The following is a 19853-nucleotide window of genomic DNA, read 5'->3' as shown; positions in this document are numbered from 1 at the left end:
CTTTCCCTCTGCACCTACATGTACAAGTTGTCTGCCAGCTCTTCTCATAAAGACTCGTTTCTTTTTTTATTCTTGTTAGCACTGCTGCCCAGATTCATTAAGGAGTGGGAAAGCAAACAGGATTTTCTTCATTTAGCTTGTGCATCAGAATTGTTGAGTGTGTTCCAATCTCAGAACCTTTATTATTGATGATGAGACTCCATTGAAAAAAATAAAATAAAATAAAATAATTTTGATGATCAAATTCCAGGATACTTTTATAAGGCTGACAGGGAACTTACTACCTGCCTTGTAAAACTAGCGCATTGGACATGGAGTCATCGCAGACTGCCAAAAGTTATTCTTGTCAGTCATTTTACAGAGTAAAGACACTTATACGGAGTTCCCCAAGTCTAACACTGGATATCCTTCAGTTAGAAATTCCTGCAGGTCAAACAATGGGTTGTACTATGACCTGACACCTCTGCTTTGACTTTTATGGTAAGGCAGCAACTACAAAGCCCTTGTCCAAATTGTATACACCAGAGGAGGCCAACCTGTGGCACAAGTGTCATGGGCAGTCTCTGCGTGTGGCACACGGCAGAACAGGGAGGGGACACAGCACAGCAGCAGACAGGGTAGGAGCAGAAAGTAAAGCAGACAGATCAGGCAGAGGAAGGATATCAGTGGCACTCAGGGAGGGAGCAGGGACAATTTGTAGCTCATCTGCCAAAAAGTTTGCCCTTCCCCTCTCCCTGCCTGGTTTACACAAAGCAGCAGCAGGGCTCTCAGATTTGATCCCACTAAATTAAGCCTTCTTTCCCTAGAGGAAATATTTTTCTCCAATTATTTACTTGTATACAACTCATTAAAAATGAGAATGGAATTTGCAAGTTGGAATATAGAATATTCCAGTCCATGGCCATACCAATTATCAGCACAGACTAAAATCCAGATATCCAACTGGAATTAAATAGTGGCAGTCAAACTGTATTAGAAAGAGAAAAAGAGGATTCCCCAGTGCAGTTACCACATTCACTACCACAACACTCAGCTCACAGGGAAAATACTAAGCCTTTCATCCTTGGCGCTTTTTCTCTATTCTAGTTATGTTAATATTAATAACTTGCTATATAGAATTACTGGTCTTGCTGCCAGTTAGGAGGTAAAACAGCACGCTGCTACATAGGAGAATTATATGGAGAAAGATTCAGAACTCATTTCCTTCGCCGACTGCCTTACGGAAAGAGTCAACTTCAACTACAGTACTGAACTAACAAATGTTGGCTTGGCAGAGTAAGTGTTCATTACCTACTTGTTAAGTTGAGATGAATTTACACGCGTTACTGACTGACATTCCCAGATTTGAAAACACTGGTCCTAGCCAGTACCCAGAAATGAAGCCAGGTATTAGGAAGAACTATCAGATTATGAGGGTGGACGAGCACTGGAACAAACTGCCTAGAGACATCTTGGAATCTCCATCCTTGGAAATATTCAATAGCAGCTTAGACAGACACTCAAGCTAGGACAATTTAGTCAGTGGTGATCCCACCTTGAATGGGGGCCTGGAGTAGCTGATCTTGTGATACCCCTTTTAGCCCTAATTTCCTATGATTTTATAATCCGAACTTTAAAAAAAATGAACAGTTTTGTTTCTACAGTGAACAGTGTTAGTCCCATCATATATAATACATAACATGAAAAAATTTGCAAGCCATATACATTCCACAGTTCTGTCTAGATTTCTTCCCCATTCTTTAAATTACATGCATCATATGCAGAATCTCTTTCAGAAACAATGTATTTTATATAATGCCAGCTGGTTGATGCACTGGAAGCATGCCATATGGCCCCCTCATGCAAAGGAAGGTATGTACAGTTTCACAGTGGGAAAGATTTAGCAACCTTGACATAAATTCTCATACAAACTAAGACTGGCCTATATCCGAAAGATTGATACCACACACTAAATGTCAGTTCCAGAAGTGCTCCAGGACAGGTGACAGTGTCACCTCACTCCAGCAGATGGCCTACTTCTCAAAGAGAAACTACAGAGCTTTTCATTACAAGGCAGGTTCCCCAAACATTAAAACATTATGAACCTTTGAACACACATTTTTCCTGCAAATGAAGAGTTAACATACGCTTCTCCCAACTCTGGCTGCCAATGAGAAACCAACTGGTAATATTGGAAGTTAAAAGCCAAGTGGACCACACTGTTCTAACAGATTAGGAGTGGTGTGTCTGCACAAATCACAAAGGGAAACCAGATTCATCTCCTGCTTGCTTGCTCTCAGATTAGAGACAGCTTCAGAGATAACTGGTTGTAACTCCTAAGAGAAGAGTTTATCCTGAATCACCTAATGGTAACTCGTCCAAATGATTAAGGAACAACAGTGGCAGACAAGCTAGAGGATTCTCAAGGTTCTTGGAGTGCCACTGGAGAACCAAGATTATATGAATTTCTCGACGATAAGTGGCTAATCAGTAAGCAATTTTCTTAATGACATTTGAACCTGGGGACAGGAAATAGTATAATAGTGCATATGCTATTTCATGAGTAATGAAGGTTTAGAAGAGAAAAGGTTTCCATGAACTTCTGCAAGCCCTGAACGTATTCCCAACACCCACACGTCAAATGTCAAGTGAGTCAAGAGGGCTCCGGAAAGATTTTTTTTTTTTTTTTTTAAAAAGAGAGAATACCACTCTCAGCAGCAAGAAAAAAAAGCCAAGAAGCAATTTGACTCATACTACTTCTTGACTAGGGAAGAAAGTAGGGGACTGTGTAAATTCTGAACAAGTGGAGCATAAAGTTTTTCATCTGAATTTCACTCACTGTGTATTCTGCATGTTTTTTCCCATACCATTTCATCCACTTTCTGAACTCTCTGTCCATCGTCTAGAAGAGGGGGAAAAAGGAAAAAACACCCATTAGGAAATCCTGCATTACTAGTTACATTACAACAAAATAAGAGGCAGCTCTGACAACTCACGCTGGCCTGAGAAGTTCTTTCCCAGTAATGCTCAAAAAGGACCAAGGGAAATTCATAAAACACACACTGACAGTCTGCCCTTTTTAGTTCCCAATGGGAGACCCTTTCCTTTGCTTCACCATGGCCAAAATACCAAGGCTGGCTTTTTCCAGTCTCCTCTTTTCAGGGAAGCTACATGTTCTGGGAAGACCGAGTTGACACTGCTCAGCATTCTGCTTAAGGATGGTGCAACCTAGGCAACCATTCCTCCTGTACTATATAAACCCACAGCAAGCAGAAGGAAGTGAAAACAGCCCAATCTGAACCCAGAAAGCAAAAAGGTGAAAAGGGATAAAGAGAAGTCGGCTACAGAGAATGGGAAAGCAGGAGTAAGCATGCAAAGCAACTGAAATAGCAACTGGAAGTGAGCACCACATTGTCAGAAACCAGGAAGAGCGCTTCAATCTATATCTAAACAGATTTGGTTTAAAACAGAACAGCAAGTCATTTGCAATGCAAGTCCACTGGTTGGCAACAGTTTCCTGCCAGACAGAAGAGAAAGGAGCTGAAAAAAATCTCTCTCACAGACGGTCTGATGCCTCGGAAGCAGGGCCACTATTTCTGAAATCCTGACCCTCCATATAACCTGTGGGTGCGTAGCACATGGAACTATGACACTGCGGCAACAAGGATTAGTTATATCTATTCAACATTAAAAGTGAGACTAAAATAGCATAGGAAAGGTTAGAAAGCCTTGCAACTGCAGTCCACAAACACAACACTCAGACTGGGGAGGAAAGAAAGCTTCAGTCTCCACTAACAATTTGAAAATAACTGAAGAACTCTGCTATATTGCCAGCAGTGAAATAGTTTCTGGTGACATTTAAAACTTACTAGGTTTAAAACCAATATCCCCAATCAATGAATGGAACAGCTCATAGCACGCAACTGGTTCAATCTCCAGCTTCAATAATGGTTCATGTTTAGAAAGGTTCCACGTCCCATCCCCCCCAAAAAAACAGACTACAGATTTTCCCTTTTAACTGAAGCTTTAAAACCTGTATGAAACGTGGTAATAAATAAGGAACTGTTGTTACGGCCAAATGACTACAAACTCAATTCAATCCCCGTCACAAATGTCCATCAAGAAAAAATATTAAAACTGGGCCAATTTAAACAGAGCATGAGACCTGTAATCTATCTATCGCAGATTCACACATTCTGAAACTGCAGCAGCTGTCAAGTGGTTAACCTGATGGGACACCAAGGATAAAGTATGATTTTTTCACCTACTCAAGTTATGAAATACTGACACAATACTCTTAACAAGAGGGATACCATCAGGGTTTTGTAGCCTGTCACCTACAAAAGAGCGCTTATGCCTCTCTGAACCAGTTAGTCCCTAGCATGCCTCATCTTGTCTTGTGCCTAAAGAAAAAAAACCATATTTCCACTATATATTTGCAAAGGTTATGTAATTCTTTACAGGCTTATTCTCACTGACCTAAATGCCCCTCTCATCCTTCTGTGCAAGTGGGCCCGAAAGCGATTAGTATCAGAGGAATGTAAAAAGACCTTGATAAAAATGAAAATCTGGCCTTCTCTCGCAAACAGAATGTCTTTTAAACTATGGCTACTGTTAAAATGAAGGAAGAACCTCATTTTTACAAGCTGCCCTCTAAATGACCTTGAGCATTTCAACAAAGGGTTGAGGCAAGTTTGTAGATGTGCTCCAGTGGTAGGTTTCCAAAGGAAACTACAAGATTCAAGGAACAGGGGTGAGGGGATTCTTTGGTCCTTCTACTGCCCTCCTCAATACAAGTCTTAGCACTCTTTGCCTATATCATCCAAAAAGAAGCTCAAAAGTTCTAAATTTCTACATGAAAACAGACCCTATCTGTTTCCCCACCCTGCCCCTCTCAAACAAGGAGCTAAAGGCTCTGTGTATCTTGCTGGAAGAAGTAAATTGACTTACTGTAAGGCTTGACCAACTTTTATTGTTTGCTTGCAGCTCCACCTCTCTCTTGGAACTGATTAACTTTGGGTGTCCCCATGGACACAGAACTAGTGGAAGTGTAAAGAAAAAACTGCTTGCCTAGGTATAATGGTCTCATCATAAGACTTCATTTTAAGTGCTGCATTTGGGTGCTTGCTAAGTACTACTATTAACTGAATACTCTAGTGAATTCTAGAGTCCTATCGGTTAAGTTACTCAGCAACTCCAGCTATATTTTAATAACTAAGCTGACTGGTTTATGGTTTGAGACTCTTAATGGGTCATTACTGCCACAATCTGGACTGTAAGTTCTTAAAAGTTCTAGGAGTTTGTGCATTTCATCTCCTAATGTTTAATTTTGTTTAAATCCTTCCTAGATTTACTAAGCCTACATAGCACTACCCACTATGTTACGGGCCTTTTAAAGGCCTAGCCTATTCCAGACATAGGATACCAAATGGGGTCCATACTCTAGGCAGTGAGTTTAGGGGGTAGCAGAACTACTAGCAGCAGATAAAAACCATACATATAGAATCTGTGCTGCCAGAACACAAAGTGCATTCTGGGAAGGCACCAGCTCCTAAATGGACTGTGGTAGCTGGCTGAAAAATCCAAAATTGTCTACTCTGGTCTTCAGACAGCTGCCAGGCAGTGGTAAATGCCTTACTCCACTCAGGAGATTTGCTTTGCAGGTAAAACACACTCACGGTTCTGCCAGTCCAACACGGCAGGTTTTTGCTTAGCTAACCCTGCAACTTTACAAAAATCTTTTGTTCCCATTTCATTAAGGCCACACCTACCATCACCTCCTTGAGATCCTAAGGGTTGAATTACGCTGCCTTAGAAGCTTAGTTAATATGTTTTCTGATCACTCCATAAGCACTGCCAACAAGTACCATAACACACACAATTCCCTCCTCCTGACATTGTGTTCCAGACCTTGGTGACTTGAGCAGATCTATATTCAAATTGAACTCACCTGCTTGTTGATGCAAGGCAGTTACCTGTAAGCCATAAAGCAGTGAGCTAGACCTTGAATAAAACACCTACAAATCTCACATTTCTAGACATAAAACTCACCTCAGCATATTTGGCTGGAATATCAGCTTTCTCCACACCATAGTGATGTTTGCAGTTTGTGGCTGCAGCAACTTGGAGCACCACCTGACCCACACCTGCAGAGAGAGAGAATATAAGAACAAGTCACAGTAAAAAAAAAGAAAAAAAAATACACAATGAGAAAGGTATTTCTAAAACCCTCAAGAAGCCAAAATGCACACGAGGAAGGACAGCTTTGTGGTTAAGGTAGTGGACTGGGACTCAGGAAACCAGGGTTAAACGCTCAGCTCTGCTATAGTTTCTGCACAAATCTATTCCTGTATCATCAGAAAAAAAGGCGGATATGCTGCTTCACTTCTCTAGTTCTTTGTCCGTCTTGCTTATTTAGACTGTAAGCTCTTCAGGACAGGAACTGACTTTCTGCTAGTACATCTAGTACCTACTGCAGAGGTGGTTAGCCATGTTAGTCTGAAGTCAGGCACAAAGTAGGGCAAGGTGGCACCTCAGGGTCCAGGGGCGGGCAATTATTTTGGGCGGAGGGCCGCTTATTGGTTTTGGCAAGCCATCGAGGGCCACATGATAGGCAGCCAGGGGCATATAAATATTAATTTTCTATATTTTTCAGGGGCCCTGCAGGCCAGATAGAATGGCCTGGCAGACCGCATTTGGCCCCCGGGCCACATGTTGCCCACCCCTGCCTTAGACAGTAACTGATTCAGAAAGTTCATGACTCTTTAAACCTGTTTTTTTATCCATCAGTCAATCCTCATTAAAGCTGCCAATTGTTTGCATTTGCTCACTGTGCTGGATAGAAGACAAGGCAGGGCGACACCTTAAAAATGGCTGCATGACAATTTAGGAACCTATGTTCCACTTAAATGACTAGTGTCCCCTAGAGGGGGGATAAATATGGTTGTTTTATTTCTGTTTAATAAAACCAACAGCTGCTAGGTGAATTCTGAAGTTTATGTCTTCCAATACATCGCAAGTATATGCGTCAAAAATGCCCTCAACTAAAACACTGATAAAAACACTTGGTGGTGAAAGTAAACCTGGCTTTCACCTTTACAGAATATGCATACAAATGTATCAGTACACAGAAAAGATCCTAATCCAAGACAGAAACAGTACCTGGTAACCACCCCTCCCCCCCGCCCCAAAAAACACAACTATTGTTCAATGCCCAAAGTAATTTCAGAAGTAACTGCTATGCTGCAAGACGAAACATTACTTAAAAATGTATGAACTTCCCATCACTCCATATTATATTTGCATCAGACACTACCAGCAGTAATTAGCTGCCATTCCTATACACTGTCTGCAGGCATTACATCTCAAGCTTGTGTGAAAAAAGTCACAGCTAATTTTTTGCTTGCTTATCTGACCCAGATTTTGCATCCCCTTTTGCAAGTACCTATAAATTGTAGTCATTCTGCATTTCTTAGGGAGACTGATTACCACTCTGAAACATATGACTTCAGTATCCATTTCAATATAGTTTATAGACTGGATATAATATTCACTATAATCGCACTAATGCACTTAAGAGTTTCACAGACAGTCATGTGAGAAACAGGAATCAAGTCAAACAGATAGAAAACTGCACTGTGTTTCTGTGCAAATGGGCTGCCTCATTGACTGCCTCCGGGAAGTAGCAAAAGTAATTGAAGAGGTGGCACCCTTGCCATTAACTCATTATCTAAACAATGCCCAGTTTGGTATGAAAGGGAACCAGGAGATGACAGTGTTGTGTAATAAAATATTTATACCGCAGGAGTGCTTAGAGGCCTCAATTACGATGACATACAAAAAGCAGTCAAGGCTCTGAAGAGCTTACCATACTTATTATAAATAATAGAAAATGAATATAAAATAATGGGGGAGGAAGGATTTAAAAAAAACTGTAAAAATAATATGCATTTGTATGGACCAAATTAATGTTTTATTAGATGTCACTAACGACCTTCTCTTTTAAAAAAAAAAAAAAAAAGCATTGGGTTTGAACTGTGTCCTAATTCTAAATCAGTATAGATATGTTCTGCCTCCCCTTTTCAGCATCAAATAGATACAGTATACTTGACTTCTGAAACGTACCAAGTTACTGGTAAAATACAACTGAAACATTCGAGCTTGCTGCGTTCCACAGAAGGGCAATTCCTAGATGCACAAGAAACACTAAAAACTTATTGGATATCGTTCTAATGCTCAAATGTGGTCCTAGTTTGCACTGTACTTCATACTGACAAGAAAAAGGGGAGGCCACCCTGCTGCATGCATGCTGCAAATGGCACAGGCAGCCTGTGCATGTGGCACACCAGAGAGGGGTCAGGCAACACACTGGCAGATTGGGCAGGGGAAGGGGATCATATTGGCACTTGGGGGCAGAGGGGTTAATTTGTGGCATGCCTGCCAGAAAAGGTTGGCCATCAGTATTCTGAAAATTCACTTCCGTCAACAGTGTCAGGCTTTCATTACTGTTAGGATGAGTTATGTAAAGAGGAGACAATTTCCCTTGTTTCACTGCATCAAATCAATTTGAGAATGAACATGCATATTTGCAGCATACAAAGAAAGTTAACACTATTGTGTGTTTACCTGCTATTGACAGATGTTAATGAAGTTTTTATACGTTATATTTGGGAGAATCCCAAGAGCAATCTTTGAGGTTCTTTTGGTAATGAACATCTAGCACCACTTCTGGTGACATGGTAAACAAACATTATATTAGACAGATCATACCTTTCTCAGACTTTTAGACAAACAGCAGTAGATTGTGCTACTTCCAGATACGATTTCCTATGACCTTAGTGAATAAACATGTGCACACAGCTATGGTACTGTTATTCCAGCACAGCAAAGCAACCCAAACTGTATTTGAGTGATGAATGTTAATAGACATTCTACTGTATTTTAGTTTGCACATTTTTTTTTTTTTTAATTTTGATTGATAGGAGCAGTGGTGTTCACCATTTCAGTCCTACTGGTCAGGATCAGGCCCCACTGACCTGCGTGCCTGATCTAGCACATAGGGCCACAACCCATAGGGCTCCCCACATATCTGTGGGAAGGCCCGTAGGTCAAAAGACACAGCACCAGGGGCCAGACCTGGCCTACAGACCAGGGGTTGAGCTACCCTGAGATAGAGGACAAACATTAAAAAAGCATGAGAACACACATTTCATTTAAATTAGCTAAGAAAAATCCACTGACAGGAAATTCTTACTACTCTTTTCCTGATGGAAGTCAAGGAACTAAAAAAAATCAACTAAAAAAAGAGCATCTTCTTACTCATAACAATGTCTGTTCCACATGTTTGAGTCGCATGTGGCTACTGAATCAACAACAACAACAAATATTAGAGCTGCCTGCCACTGGGCAAAGGCTATTCATGGGATACAGAACTGGATTCTACTTAGCCTTGCAACACAACTGTCAAAGTTCTGACTATAAACTCGTTATTGCTGGCAATTATGTCATATGTGACAAAAACAAACCCAGCTTGATTTTATGATAATCAAGTGCCAGCGCTGCAGACTTGGAGATATGGAGGGGTAACTTCCTTTTGTTACATTAAAAAGGCAAACTAGATCTAAAAGCCAAAAAGCATAAAATATGAAAGCTGTTAGTGACACTGTCACAGAGTCATTCCAGAGCTATATTTTAAGATGAATAGCATCTAGCTACCGGGGCAAGATTGGAGTGTTCTTCAAAAGGTTCCTGAAGAACCAATACTTCCTTCACTGGCAAGGGTGGAACACATGCTTGGCGCCACCTCCCATTATCATGGCAAAGAAAGCACTGGAATGCTACATCGATTTGCTTAGTTTTGCTGGAGAAAATAACAGCCTCATTGAGGATTACATCTAACACATGCTCCCAGCAAGAAGCAGAATCCTTAGTGATGAGTTACTTTCCAGCTGTAATATTAATATGGGGGGGGGAAGGGGGCAGTTTCCCCCTTAATTGGAAGAGAAAAGACCCCTGGACAGAGAAAGAAAAAGAAAGACAAAAGCAGTTGTATGTCACTTACCACTGCCCAAATCAACAAACAAGTCATCCTCTGTCATCTTAATTTCATCAATCATTTGGGCCACTAAATCAAAGGAAGTTTCTCCATACACCTCTGGGGAAAAGGGTTCATAGTTGTTGAGTTTCTCTGGGTCGGTCACCGAGTGGTTATATACTTGCTGCAGGATATGACGGAGGAGTCCATTGGAAGGACGAGTGTTCAGTTTCATGGGCTGGGTGGTTCCTTTCCACTAAGGAGGGGAAGTTAAAATGGGTTGTAAACCAAATACGAGAAAGGGGGGGCAGGGGCATCAAAATATAGGTGCATATGTAGGGAGCAAGACTGACAGAAAGACAAATGTATTCCCTTCCATGGTAGTACAATTAATCTACAGGTCTTCCATAAGGAGACATGATAAAGAAATCCTGCAACAATGCATCTTAAAAGCAGGCTAATTTGCTTTATTATCTGGCATCGCCTCACTTAAAGGGTCTTTTCAAACAGTGCACAGCAAAAGCATGAGCTGATGCAACTACAACATCCAACTATACCACCAATGTAAGAGGGGCTGGATTTCCTTGCTGGAAATTGTCAAATGAGAGGAATCGCAAAGGCAGCAGTGGTGATAAAAAAAATTTTAAAAATTAAAAAAAAAAAAAATGATGGAATTAAAAGGATCCCTTTTCCCCATAACCTCAATCCTAAATATATAAGCAACTGCTATTAAGCCTTTTTCTTTCACCCTCCTCCTGGATTTTGCACATCTAGGTCAGTCTTGCTTCTGTGCCTCATCTCCTCCTTTCCAAGATCCCTCAAATTTGCTCCTCTGTTCATGTTTTAGATACAACTTCCTCCAGGAAAGTCAGCTGGCCTGTAGTCCAGCATTCAGCAGAGCACTGACAAAAATAGATTATACTGACAGGATTCTCACTTTGTCAGTGCCTGCTTAGCAGAGATACAATTGGACTGGCCAATATGTACAAATCAAATAAATAAGGCACAGAGCATTGTTTAATCTGGAGGCTCTCTCTTTATGAGAGCATTCAAAGGAAATATAATAAACATTCACTGTCCAATATACAGTCAACATCTTCAAGCATATGATTGCTTTAATGTAGTTTATAGGGTCCCAAAAACCACAACTTTTGTGAAATAAGCAGTAGTTGTAAATTGGATGAATTTATCGAGTGCCTAGACAGATGCTTCTGAAAAAAAGTGGCATCAAAACAGCATACAGATTAAGTCAAACTTTAATATTAATCTGTTTGCTGTGTTTCATGCCCTCCGTCCCACCTTTTAAAATAAGCACGAGGAAAACTGAAAAAGTTACTTAATTAAAAAAAGGTATTAAGCTAGATTTAATTCCAGTTTTTCCAGAATGGTCCTTTAGAGAAGAAAAGCTCTAAAACATAGCTTTATTGAAAAGTAACAAAATTTGTAATCCATGGATCACTGCCATAATACACAAGAGATTCTGATGGGCTATGTAAGATGCCTTCAAGCCACATATACCCACATGCACAAGTAAATCTATAGATGTGAAATCCTTATGAAGTTTCTGAACAAAAAATGAGATATGGCACATGAGAAGGAATATTTTCTTCCCCAAAGTTAACTCCACTATTTTAAACATCAAAAGTAACAATGCCAACTGCACATTTGGGACTAAGTCTGCAAACCTGTACTTTAGCAAAATTAAGCTACTCTTATATAAAAGAAGAATATAAATTCACTCCAAGGTTAAATCCTTGAGTGCCAAGTTTTGGCCCAGAAAGGAAGGTTTAATAGAAGACTTATTAACTCCTGGATGAATGAAAATGCTGTTAATAGCAGTGCTGCTGTTTAGGTAAATACACACAATTCTGAGCATTAAAAAAAAAAATTCAGCACATTCTTGGATGTAATTTACTGCACATGAACTTGAAACCATTAGCCTGAATAAGACAGCAAGATAGGCATCATGGCATAACAAAGGTAAATACATACCAACTGATGAATGCTATCAATGGCTCGGTTGTATTTGTCACAAAGCCTCTGCATGCTTTCAAAGCTGGGAAAAGGGGGGGGAAAAAAAAAAGTTTGCTGGTTAGTCAGCAACACAGATTTAAAATGCTCAACCCAACATACTAGAACAAAGCTTTCAAAATTGGTAGACTTATATTGGTAAAGTTAAATATACTGTAAGTATACAGGTTCTTTTTATTTCCTCCAAAGACACTCTCTTTATGCAAATTTATGAATGTATAATGTCCTTAAATAAAAGTATTTAGCAGTCCAGCCGCTCATAGTAGAGTGCACGGATGTTAATATTCCACTTCTAAGAGCTTATTGTAATAAATGGGAGATAAACAATTAGGGAAAAACCTTAATACTATATTAGACATACCTTATAGCCCATTAGCTTTTTACGCGCAAGCCTATATGACAAGCAGTTTGAAGTTGCTTGTAATTTGTTCTGTTTTGTCTCTTCATCTGTCCAGACACCTAGCCAGAGCCAAGTCTTGTGATTCTAAAATGTAGCCTGCCCTATAATTCAGCTTCTTCAGACTATAACTTCATCCATCACAGACCTGATTTACTCAAGGAACATATTGCTTATTAAGTGGGTTAGCTGGATTTACATTCTGTTTAACCAGGCACCTTAATGACAGAAGCTGAGAGGATTAGGAAAAAAAAAAAAAAAAAAAAATCAAATCACCTCTGTGCCAGGGAAGGAAGGAGGACAGCTGCCTGTCAGATTGTCTATTATACAACTACATTTCACATAACTTCAAAAGAAAGGCCATTCCAGGAAGTAACTGGAATTAGAGAAAATCCAATAACCGCCATCTCAAGACAGGAAGGGAGGAGGAAAAAGCACAAAGGACAAGAGAAGGAAGTATCTCTTTAACCTCTCAAACTTAACTTCTCCACGCCAGTTGGCTAAGGCTTCGCATTTCAAGAATACTGCAGCTTTGCACTGACTTTGAGTTGCCAAATAACAGGACAACAGGAGAGGCGGAAACTGAACTGTGTATACAATTTTGCATTTTTGCATATAAATATTTCTATAATCTACTGGTGTTCGTTCACGTTTTCGGCATTTGCCAAGCAACCTGCAAGGGGCAATTCTTTTTTAGAATATTTATTTTCCAAGCAAAGCAAGCAGGATTAATACCATGACCAAAATGACAGGTTTATGACTTCCTTGAAAAGCTGCATAGGTAAGTAAGGTGTGACTGCTGAGAACAGATGGTTTCTTTTTATTCAGTGTTGCTGCTGACAAAGGTGAAGCTACCCAGTTATTCATGCCCTATCAGGACGCCGGTACTACAAAATTATTCTTTTAAAAATGTTGGTGTAATAACTATATACCTAACAGGTACCAAGGAAACACTGCTCCTGCAAATACATTGGTGAGACTGGAAGGGCCAGTAACTCTCCAGATCAGATCTTTAACACAAAAAGTAAGAATGCTCCTTGGTGCTGTTTAATTAGATGTGCACAACTCCCTTTGTGCTGCAGGTGCCAATTAGCTGCTTAAACAATTAAATGCCCAATTAAAAATCTTTGGTTTCACTTATCAAACTTATTTAGGGGGAGAATTCAGTTTTGTGGACCTTGGTGAATCTAAATCTTTTCCAAAAACTCAATATGGTGCATTCTCACACTTACCAGCCAAGCTGTGGTTTTAACCGTCATCTCTATTAACGCAGTCAAATCAAGCTAAAACACACAGTCTCTCTCAGTTTTCTCCAGATGAACTGATTACAGCCAAAAAAAGATTCCACCGGGTCAGATTCTGTCCCTCCCAACCTCCACCCACACTGCAGCCTGCAAGAGAGCACTATACAGACATAAAGCCAGCCTGTGAAATAAATGTTTTCACAGAAGTCTCCACATCAAGCACTGCTCCCTTGTTCAGGAGGACATGTAGAAACAGTTTGAACTCAAAAACTCATTTTGGTATCCTACTTGTATTTAGGGTACTAAATTGGTACCATCCTAAATAGGAGAAAAGTAAGGAAAGCTGTCTCCCCTCTTTGTTGGAGGAGACTGTCGGCAATGTCTTTGTGTAACTCTGGCATAATTTTTTTTATTTTTTAACAGGAATTTAGTTACTACAAAAGCAGAAACTTCTTTACCATTGAGATTCCTAACCCTGGAACTAGCCCAACCACACAGATACTGATCATTGTTTCGGGGTGAGTAATTCCAACGTACACCAACTCAACTTTCTGCTATGTGGAGTTTCCAATTATGTCCTGAATCCAATGGCCTTTGCCAATATTTGTTACACATTTCCTACCAAAATAACTTTGCAGAGTCTGAAGCCAGTTCTAAAAGACTTCAGCTCAGTTCACAGTGTCTAAGAATAACTAATTGCAGACTAATTCACCACAACTCTTTTTGGCTTGTCCTCCCCAAGAGAAAAAAAACAAAACATTTCATCTCACCTTTTTGTATCATAGTCAATTAAAACATAATTTTCCATAGCAAGCTTGAGATCTGGGATTTCTTCACAGACCCACCTGAAATAAGACAAGAATGAGAATGCAATGGATCTGCAAAACTTTTATTGTACTGCTTAATGCTTAACATGGCAGGTTTTATTTTTACTGAAACAGCATTCTGCCTGAATTTTATTTCGACTGACATTCCTGCAGTAGGTACGATGATCATAATATTGTTAGAAGTAAAGTAGAGAACACTTCTCATCTAACACAAAATGAGTACAAAGTAAGGAGCCTTATACCACTGGCAGTATCATAAAGCTCTTGAAGTGGCACCAACTCAATTGCAACTTCACAATAAAGTGACAAATATACTCAAATGATGCAAAAAGTAAGTCATAGCTGGTGCTAATCTAACTGAAAAATGTGAAGAAAAAGGTACATCTTTCTATTTTTTTTTTTTTTTTTGTAAAACTGCTACTAACAACCACTCTGGATAAAGCCACACGCAGCAAAACTGGACACATCCTCTCCTGCACAATCATGTCTGAGAAAGCATAGGTGTTTTCAGCATAAAAATAAACACTTCCAAGCATCTGGTGCAATATATCATATGTTGTACCTCATTAGTGCAATATTTTGTACTCCCTCTTATGTGACCTATTTAGAAGCAGATTTTTCAATGGGGCTTCTGATGATTGGTATTTTAAGGATGCCCTGTACTCTGCTAGCATCATGTACGAAGGGCTGACACTCACCGCCAGTTTACCTGACAAGCTAGGGACGCCACAGGAAGTCTATAGAGGTCTGTATTCCACTACAAATTTTGGGGGCGGGGGGGAAGGAATATTTTCAAGTACAACTTACAAAATAAAGACACAAGGGCCCAAAAGTAAGTGTCAAATCACCAAAGCAAGTCTTTGAACGCAGTTAAGGAAGCTACATCTGAAGAAAGGGTTGCAAACCCTCTTCCCTTTAAACATTAAATAAGAGTATTCTATTGCATCTTCCTAATGCAAATTCTACAGAATGCCACTGGAATCGCACATTTTCTTCTATTACAATCTTGACATTGAGGACAGATTTTTTTAAAAATATTTTAAAAAATACTATTGGAATAATCAAAGAAAGCTCTTTACAGGGTTACAACCCTATTGTGTTTCATGGACCTAAAGTAAGGACTTCTAATAGCCTCGAGAGTGACTCTGAAGATGGTTTTGCGGGGCCTCGTGTTCATCATCTCCATTATTCACGGAACAAATCTAGTCAGAGTTAAAAAAACAACCCCACAAAACTAAAAGCTGGGATGCTAACAATTGCCAGAGCTGATGTGGCTTGTGAATGGATGAACCCAAGTAAAAGATTCTACAGCTGAACAGATTAATATGCAAGTCAGAAGAGATTCCAGAACCGTCTCAAATAGTTGAATGTCTTTTCAATAGAATGAACAGTACCAAAAACATCCTAAAAATAAAGACATATTTTACTCAAGATGATTACAGACATGCAGGAAGCAGATCTGCCAAGTGTCATTTTCACGCAGTCCTTTTCCTGACCATTATTATGCTGAAAAGGCATCCAATTTAAAACTACAATGTGTACAAAGCGTGCCGAAGAAGAAAGGCATGCTCTTACCATTGCTCTATGGGACATTAAGTTCCTTAAGTACCCCTAATGATCACTACTCTCATAAAACCTTATTTATTTGATCTCTACAAACCTGTCTAAAACTAGGTCAGCGGGCAACAGACAGGTGATCCTGCCTTCAGCCAGTCATCTCCATATCCTCTCTCCTGGCAACTCTAACATAAGCAACATGCTGTACTTTTTGTTAGTATAAATAAGGCTTTTATGACTAGGAAAGAATACTTTATGACCTCATTAAGAAACAAGGATAAGTTACAGTCCCTTATAATCATAAAATTCTCCAACAAATGCAAAAAGAAACTACTGTATTCTCTCATATTATAACCTAAGCCTTCCTCCCTGCCCCACATTCCCAAAACCACCTGGTGAAAATCGCGATGAGTGTTATATGTGAGAAAAAAAGATCCCCGTGGGTTTGGAAATTTGGCAGCAGAGAAGGGTTAGGAGAGTCATGACAATTAAATGTTGCTACTGCTCCCCTTGCCAGCAAGTTTCCAGCTTGTGAGGACCCCCCCAGATGGACGACCCATGCACTGCCCTGGACCCAGCACATGGGATCGGTCTGCGGGCTCCATTCTGCATATGGGACTGTTGTTGGCAGGCTTGGCTTCCTTGCTGCTGTGACTTACTTTCTACCAAAATTTTTTCTTCTTCAAGCTTCCTTTGAAAAAAACCAAGATTTCTATTACAGAGGGGCATGCTATATGCAAGAGCATATGGTACACTGCACATGTTCTGAAATATGCAAATTTGTCAGACCCATGCTTCATGGTGGGTGTCAGACCCAGTCACCGCAATTACACTTAGTTAAACTCTTTTGCACAAACAAGACTCACCCCCTGTTTGCTAAGCTTGTGTAGGCAGTCAAACCACATTCAAGACTACCATTTTAGTCCAAGTAGCTATGTGGGCTGACAAATGATGTTGGAACAGTGTTTAACTCCATCCAGTTGTCTAGCTGAACACAAAATCCAGTACATGTACAATCTTAAGTATTTATGTAGGGCCCGTGTCACTGGGACCTATAATTGCCATCTAGCGCAACTGTCTGAAGTATTTAAGACAGAGCCCTGTTTAAAACTGTCTAGCCTGGTTTGACTATCTAATCAGGATAACTCGATATAAAAAAGCCACTCGCATAACTGCATAGACACAGCTCCTGCCAGACAAGTCATTTCCCACCAGTACTGAAACCACAGTGAGTGCTCTGTCACAATACATCTGGCTGTTATAGTGCCTAAAAATAATCAAACTTCTTACCCTTTCACCTCTTCCCCCCCCGCCCTTTCCCACTGATCAACTTGAGGCACTAGCAATACAGAAAATGCTAGCGCAGGCATCACTCCCAACTACTAGTATTGTAAAGATGTAACAGTTGGAAATTGTGAGGAACATATGCAGGATAATCTTTAAAAAGACAGGAGTGAGTGAGATAATGTGTGTGTTTGTTTTTCTAAAGTGCCTAACACTGGGATCCTAAGAAATGAATTTAAATTCTGTCACTGGATGCTGAAGCATCCTCATCCACATAAAAAGCACCATAAAGTTGATACTCGTGTCCAATTGGAGTTAAAACTACTCCCACAACTGGAACAGTTTGGAACAAGCTAAAATTAAGCTGGGAATATGAGAAGGAGATATTGCATCACCCGAAGACTAAAAGCAAATTAAAAACCAGTGAAAGTAGGTGTCATGCAAATTAGAGCACAGGCTGAGTTCAGCTATTAGAACTGCTGTCTCTCTTTGCAGTTTGATTCCTGCAAAAATATTTCATTTATAACATTTAATATCCATTTAGGAGGAAAGAGGTTTGGGTTCTAACCAGATCTACAATCAAGCACTTACCGAATTGTCTCAATGATTTCATGAGCAGCATCATGGTGTTTGTCCTGAAAGCAAAGACAGACAGAAAGGTTGTTTCAGAGAGGCATCTGGAAAACAGCATTCATGTTAATCGCTGAAAATTACAGGACTCTTTTTTAAAATAAGATCATGAGTGAAAAATGCAGAAGGGAAGGAGTGCTTAATTGCCATAAAGCACAGTTAACATAATCAGAATAAAGTACTTCTTGCATTTGTATCGTTTACATTTAAGAAAAGATTTATTTGAGTTTCTTACAAACTAGTAGTAGGCTTGTACACAAACAAAAAAAATTAAAAGAAAAAAAAGGAAGAATGAAAAAAGAAAGACCTTCCTTCCACTTATGTCACTGTCACTTCCCAAAATAAGATTCTGTAACTGATACCCTCAAAGAAAACTGGTATGAGGTGGGTGTTTGAATTCAAGTTCTATAATGAACAGCTGATTTCATCTCCTGAGCATCTGCCCCATGGTCACGTATCCATGTGGGCAATAAGACTTTGGGTGGGCAAATGGCTTTTTAAAATTATCAACTACACAATAAGAATGCATTATATTAGCATTAAAAACTGGTAACATCAAAAACAAAAACACAGACACCACTACATGAAAGGTTTTTCCATGAAAAAGCACATAACATTCTGTCCATACACACAGGAGTGTGCACCATAAAAGTCTTATGGGCATGATGTCGAGATGTCACTTCTCTCAAGCAAGGAAAAACCACTTGAGAGGTTTTGCAGGTCATTCCGTAAGGGTCAGCATCCAGCCCCTGAAGAGACCAGATCCAGCCCACCATACCACAGCAGGGAATCAGCACCTTCCAGCCACAACAGCAGAGCTCTGCTGTCTTTTTAATCTGTTTTTTTTAATCTATTCCCTTTACAGCAGCTTCTGATCACCAGGGAGGTGCAGGGATGCAGCCTGCAGCAGGGGCCAGGTTAGAAGTAGCAGCCCACGGAGCCAAAAGCTGCCTACCCCGCTCTAGGGTATTTCCTGGACCCACATCTACAACAGCTTTGCAACCCTACTTCAGTGTTGTGTTGTGACCTTTCAAATTAAAGAAGTCCACTATCTCAGGACCTTCCAGAGCAAGAAGCAAATGCTGTGTTCCCACAGCTAGTTTCCCCTCTCTGCCCTAGGGTATTTTTTACATGTCTAGTGATGGGAAATTCCAGGTTTGAGGGTGATGGTAGACAGGTTGCTTGGGGGAAAGAGAAAACATATAATGGTTGTTACCATGAAGCCTGTCCTTGGTTGTGTTTTTTTAATTGCTACACAATCCTCCTATTTAAGTGGTTGAAGATTCATGCTAGCACATATTTGTCACATAGCTGTCACTTCTGTGGGGTAAGCATTTTTCTTTTATATGGAATCAATGTATACATAGATTTTGATCAACTTACTGACACCCTGATTTGGAATTCTTCCTGTGGTGTGGAGTTAAACAAAATTTAGATTTTTGTTTAAAATATATTATATATTTCAGACAATACAAAGCCAAACATAGGTCAGAGCAGAAAACCTACAAACCCCTCCCCCCAGCCCCTTTTACAAATTGGCTTTGGGGTTGGGTTTTTTTTGTTTTGTTTTTTTTAAGTCAGAAAGGACCAAGAGAGCTGCTGCTATAGGAAATTTTCATACAAAGCAACTTGCACATGGCCAGATAGTATAGTCATTAGGCAATGTTTGATAGGAATCTCAAGAGCCAGTGCGAACTGGATAAGAAACAAAACTCATGTTCACTTAACACATAGGTGTGAAAGATGATGCTCTCTAGTCTGCCTGGAAGACGTTTTATTTTTATAATGCGAAAATGTAAGGCTGTAACTAAAGAGAATCACACAGGTTGGGCTCAGAAGTCTCAGACTTGAGAACCAATTTAAAAATCCGT

The 19853-nt window shown here is 39.9% G+C and overlaps 1 protein-coding gene across 1 annotated transcript in view; it reads right to left on the bottom strand.

The window, feature by feature from the left end:
• Positions 1-18707, bottom strand: part of DOT1L (DOT1 like histone lysine methyltransferase) — a 70803-nt gene extending 52096 nt beyond the window's left edge. Inside the window, exons 1-7 of the mRNA XM_014526536.2 lie at positions 18615-18707; positions 17944-17987; positions 14455-14529; positions 12005-12068; positions 10040-10268; positions 6031-6125; positions 2819-2881 (exon numbers count right to left, since the gene is read on the bottom strand). Of these exons, the coding sequence (XP_014382022.1) occupies positions 2819-2881; positions 6031-6125; positions 10040-10268; positions 12005-12068; positions 14455-14529; positions 17944-17987; positions 18615-18707 (663 nt within the window). The remainder of the gene's footprint in view (positions 1-2818; positions 2882-6030; positions 6126-10039; positions 10269-12004; positions 12069-14454; positions 14530-17943; positions 17988-18614) is intronic.
• Positions 18708-19853: the final 1146 nt, after the last annotated feature.

The sequence above is a fragment of the Alligator sinensis genome, unplaced genomic scaffold (genome assembly GCF_000455745.1).
Source record: "Alligator sinensis unplaced genomic scaffold, ASM45574v1 scaffold1960_1, whole genome shotgun sequence".
Taxonomy (NCBI): Eukaryota; Metazoa; Chordata; order Crocodylia; family Alligatoridae; genus Alligator; species Alligator sinensis.
Note: the sequence above shows the minus strand (reverse complement) of the source record. Positions and strands in the feature narration are given on the sequence as shown.